Source organism: Lepidochelys kempii, chromosome 13 (genome assembly GCF_965140265.1).
Source record: "Lepidochelys kempii isolate rLepKem1 chromosome 13, rLepKem1.hap2, whole genome shotgun sequence".
NCBI classification, from domain to species: Eukaryota; Metazoa; Chordata; order Testudines; family Cheloniidae; genus Lepidochelys; species Lepidochelys kempii.
The window spans coordinates 33,049,121-33,052,971 of record NC_133268.1 but is presented as its reverse complement, the minus strand read 5'-3'; the positions used below and the strand labels follow the sequence as shown (position 1 = coordinate 33,052,971).

At 42.4% G+C, this 3,851-nt stretch overlaps 1 protein-coding gene across 1 annotated transcript; it reads right to left on the bottom strand.

The window, feature by feature from the left end:
* Positions 1–945, bottom strand: LOC140897013 (olfactory receptor 9S13-like). The gene has a single exon (XM_073309265.1). The coding sequence runs from the start codon at positions 943–945 to the stop codon at positions 1–3; it is 945 nt and encodes a 314-aa protein (XP_073165366.1).
* Positions 946–3,851: the final 2,906 nt, after the last annotated feature.

Here is a 3,851-nt window from a genome sequence, read left to right as displayed (position 1 = left end):
TCATTTTAGAAACACTGAGCTGATGGTTCTTCCCAAAGCTTCTTTCACATCCTTGTTCCTCAGGCTGTAGATGAGGGGATTCAACATAGGGATGACCAGGGTATAAAACACAGACACCACTTTACTCTGAGCTGGAGATGCTAGCGAACTGGGCTGGGTGTACATGAAGGTAAGAGTCCCGTAAAATAAACTCACGGACATCATGTGGGAGGTGCAGGTGGAGAAGGCTCTGCGTCTGCCCTCAGCAGAGCGAATCCTGAGGATGGCGGAGATGATGTAGGCATAGGAGATGAAAATGACCATGGAAGTGCTCACAATGATGAGGCTGGATAAAGTGAACAGCACCAGTTCATTGATGTCTGTGTTGGTGCATGAGAGGCCTAGCAGGGGTGGAACGTCACAGAAGAAGTGATCTATCTCATTGGACCCACAGAAATACAGTGTAAAGGTGAAGACTGTTTGCACCATGGAGTTTACACCGCCGCAAACATAGGAACCCACCAGCAGCTGAACGCAAACCTGCTTGGACATGGCGATGGGATACAGGAGTGGGTTGCAGATGGCGGTGTATCGATCATATGCCATGGCTGCCAGGATGAATGTCTCAGTGGTGACAAAGACAGCGACTAAGAAGAATTGGGTGGCACATCCATTGAAGGAAATGGTTTTGCTGCCTGCTAGAAAGCTCGCCATGGCTTTGGGGGCGATGGTGGAGGAGTAGCAAAGGTCTAAGAGCGACAGGTTCATGAGGAAGAAGTACATTGGGGTGTGCAGGCGAGAGTGGGCTTTAATAAGGAAGACCATGATGGTGTTCCCCAGCACAGTTGCCATGTAAATCCCCAGAAACACCACAAAGGGGCCCACCTTGAGCCCCAGACCACTTCCAAACCCCAGCAGGATGAATTCCGTCAGTGCTGTGTGGTTTCTCTCTTTCACTGTCTCCATTTTCTTGGGAAAAGGAATGAGATAAGCATTAAAAATAGAAGCAAAGGGCTAGGGCTAAGGAAAATACCACAGGTTAAAGGCCCCATTTGTAGCTCTCTCCCATTGAAAATGAAGGCAAGTCTCCCCTTGGTTTTCATAAAAGTGGACTGAACCCTTAGAAATGTCATTAAATTTCTTCTTAATAAATCTCCAGAAGTTCTGTTAGAAATTTTGACTTTTCTACAATAGAGCACCAATTTATTAACTTTCCCATATAACAGTTTTTTACAAAAGGAAAATTTGCCCCTAGAAGACAGGATTCTGATACTCTTATTATAATATTACACACTGAGATCCATGGGACTCCCTTTGGAGTGAAGACGTACTCGACACGAGGTGTGTGGTGAAATGTGGCTCTCAATCCACACAATCCTTTATTTTAAGGCTAGAAGGAGCAAGATGAGCATTTAGTATGCAGCAAGCCCAATAGTTTGTGACTGAACTAGAGTATAACTCTGTCTCTCTCAAAGTTAGGAAATGCCAGGATTAAAGTTGCCCGTGCAACTTTCATTCACCTCCCTGTATGTATACATTATGATTAGACTTGGACAGGTTGGATTTTTAGAGGTACTTGACAGCAAACACACACATTGATGAAAAAACATTTCGATCAGTAACCACTGAAATTTACAGACAGACAGTCAAAAAACGCTACTTGAGAACCTACTGGAGTTTGATATAAGGATATTTATTTTGTACACGTTGACATGTGAGGCTTACAATTTGTGTTTTATTGGTTATAAAGCTTTAACTTTTTATATCTCAATGTGTACAGTCATTAAATAATTAGCATCTAACCCCCTTTGTTTGACCCCCTCGCATAATTTCCCATAACTGTGAAAATTTCAATTGATAAAAATTGAAAAAAGGCTTAAAATAAACATTGATATTTTTTGTTGAAATGTTATTAAAACATTGAATTATTCCAAGGCTAATTATGATACAGTCTTTAATTACCTGATCACATATTATTGTTTCCACAATACCCCTGCCTCATCCAGTGCACAGGATGGATGGGGCTCACCTACTGAACAGCTATTCAGTATATTTTTTGTGTCTTCATTGTTCAATGGATGACCCCAAGACTTACTTACTTCATGCTATTCAAACCCTGATCTGGAGAGAGAATGATTAATTTCCCCAGGGGCTTTCCCATAGTGCCCATCACTATAGTATCTGAGCTCTTTGCAAACAAGAGTGAATTTGTTTTCACAGCACTGGAGATGAGGGATTTTTAATCTGCCCCCAAACTTTCCCTTTCCCAGTCCTGGCTCTTCCTCAAGCCTGATTCCTTGTATCATTCTGTTTTCCACGCCGAGCTAGTCCAAGTCCCCTCTCCTCAGGCTTCTCATACCAGTCACAGTCTCCTTCCACATCCAGTTTCACTCATCACTTTGTCTAAGTTCCTCTTTCCCACAAGCTCCCAGATCCAATCTCCCTCTCCAGGCTCCTCATCCAATCTTGCTATCTTCCCCCCATCCTCATGTCAGTTCTTTCTCCTAGTCTCTTTGCCCAGCCAGGGCTGGTTCTGCCATTTCACACTAGAGTCTCATTGGATTTGTCTACCATGCCTCCTCACCTCTTCCACGCTTTTCTACTAGTTCTCAGCCCCTGTTCAGCCAGCCCCAGTATCCCCCCCACACCTTCTGATTTTAGTCTCCCCCTCACCTACTTGCTATGAACACTCGCTCTCCCCTCCTTCATGTTCCTTCCTGGCCTCCAGTCTCCTTCCCCCTGTAGTCTCCCTCCCAGCTCTCAGCACTAGTTTTATTGCCCAGTTAGCCCCAGTTTACCTCCCAGCTCCCAGTTTCCATGTTGTGTCTCCCCTCCATGCCAGCTTCCAGTTTTTCTCCCATCACCTTAGTAAAAAACAAAAACAAAAAAAATCTTGACTTAATCTGGAGACCTTTCTTTCTTATTTTCACCCAAAGCCTAATACTTTGTGACCCTGGTCCTTGATTCTGGTGCTACTGTAGCAATTGTAATAGTAAAGACCAGTCATAATTTTTTTTTCAGCACAATAGTGGACTCTCAATTAAATGAAAGTATTCACATAAAATGTCTGCTTTCCTCAAAACAATTCCATTTTTTATTGGAAAATCATTCTCCCTCCCTCAGTGTGTAATTTCAGTTTTCACTGAAAAACTGAAAATGTTCAGTTGAAAACTTAAACTTTCGGTAGGGGAAAAAAATTCAGAGCAGTTCTTATGATAACAAACACAAACAAAAATTAGGTTTAGTGACACTTCAGGTTGCATCAGGCACTCTCCACCAACCAAAATCTAAAAGCATTGAAACCAGAATTGAAAGAAAAGTTTTCTGTATTCCTTGCCACCATCATATTATAGGCAGCACTGTTGATAATTCACTATGAAATTCCATAAGGCTTTCAGATTGATCTCCAACAGAAGCCTGAAATCAATACATACCACAGTCTCATTCAACTTGCAAAACCTTAATAGCAACCTCATGCTCTCTTCTGTCAATGGATCAGCGTATCTGCCTGTCACACAGCTTAAGTACTTGCTATATTCATCTGCTTTAATGTTCCTAAGAGCTGGAATTTGAAAATGTCACTCCAGACCAAAGGGCCAAAACAATTGCAGCAGTTAGGGTTCTATCAACAGCCAGAAAAGTCACTTTTACCCCCGGCAATATCTCCTCCTCACTGATCTCTCAACAATGAGCACTAACTTCACTGATGAGTCTTTCTGCTTTGTTCCAGAACCTGCTGGGACATGGTCCCCAGGTGCTTCAAATGGTTCAAAACTTCAAGCAAGATATTTGTTTTAATGTTGCTTTGTTTTGGGATTGCAGTAATTTCCCAGATTGAAATATTGGGCTCACATGAACTGAGTGTGTTTTTA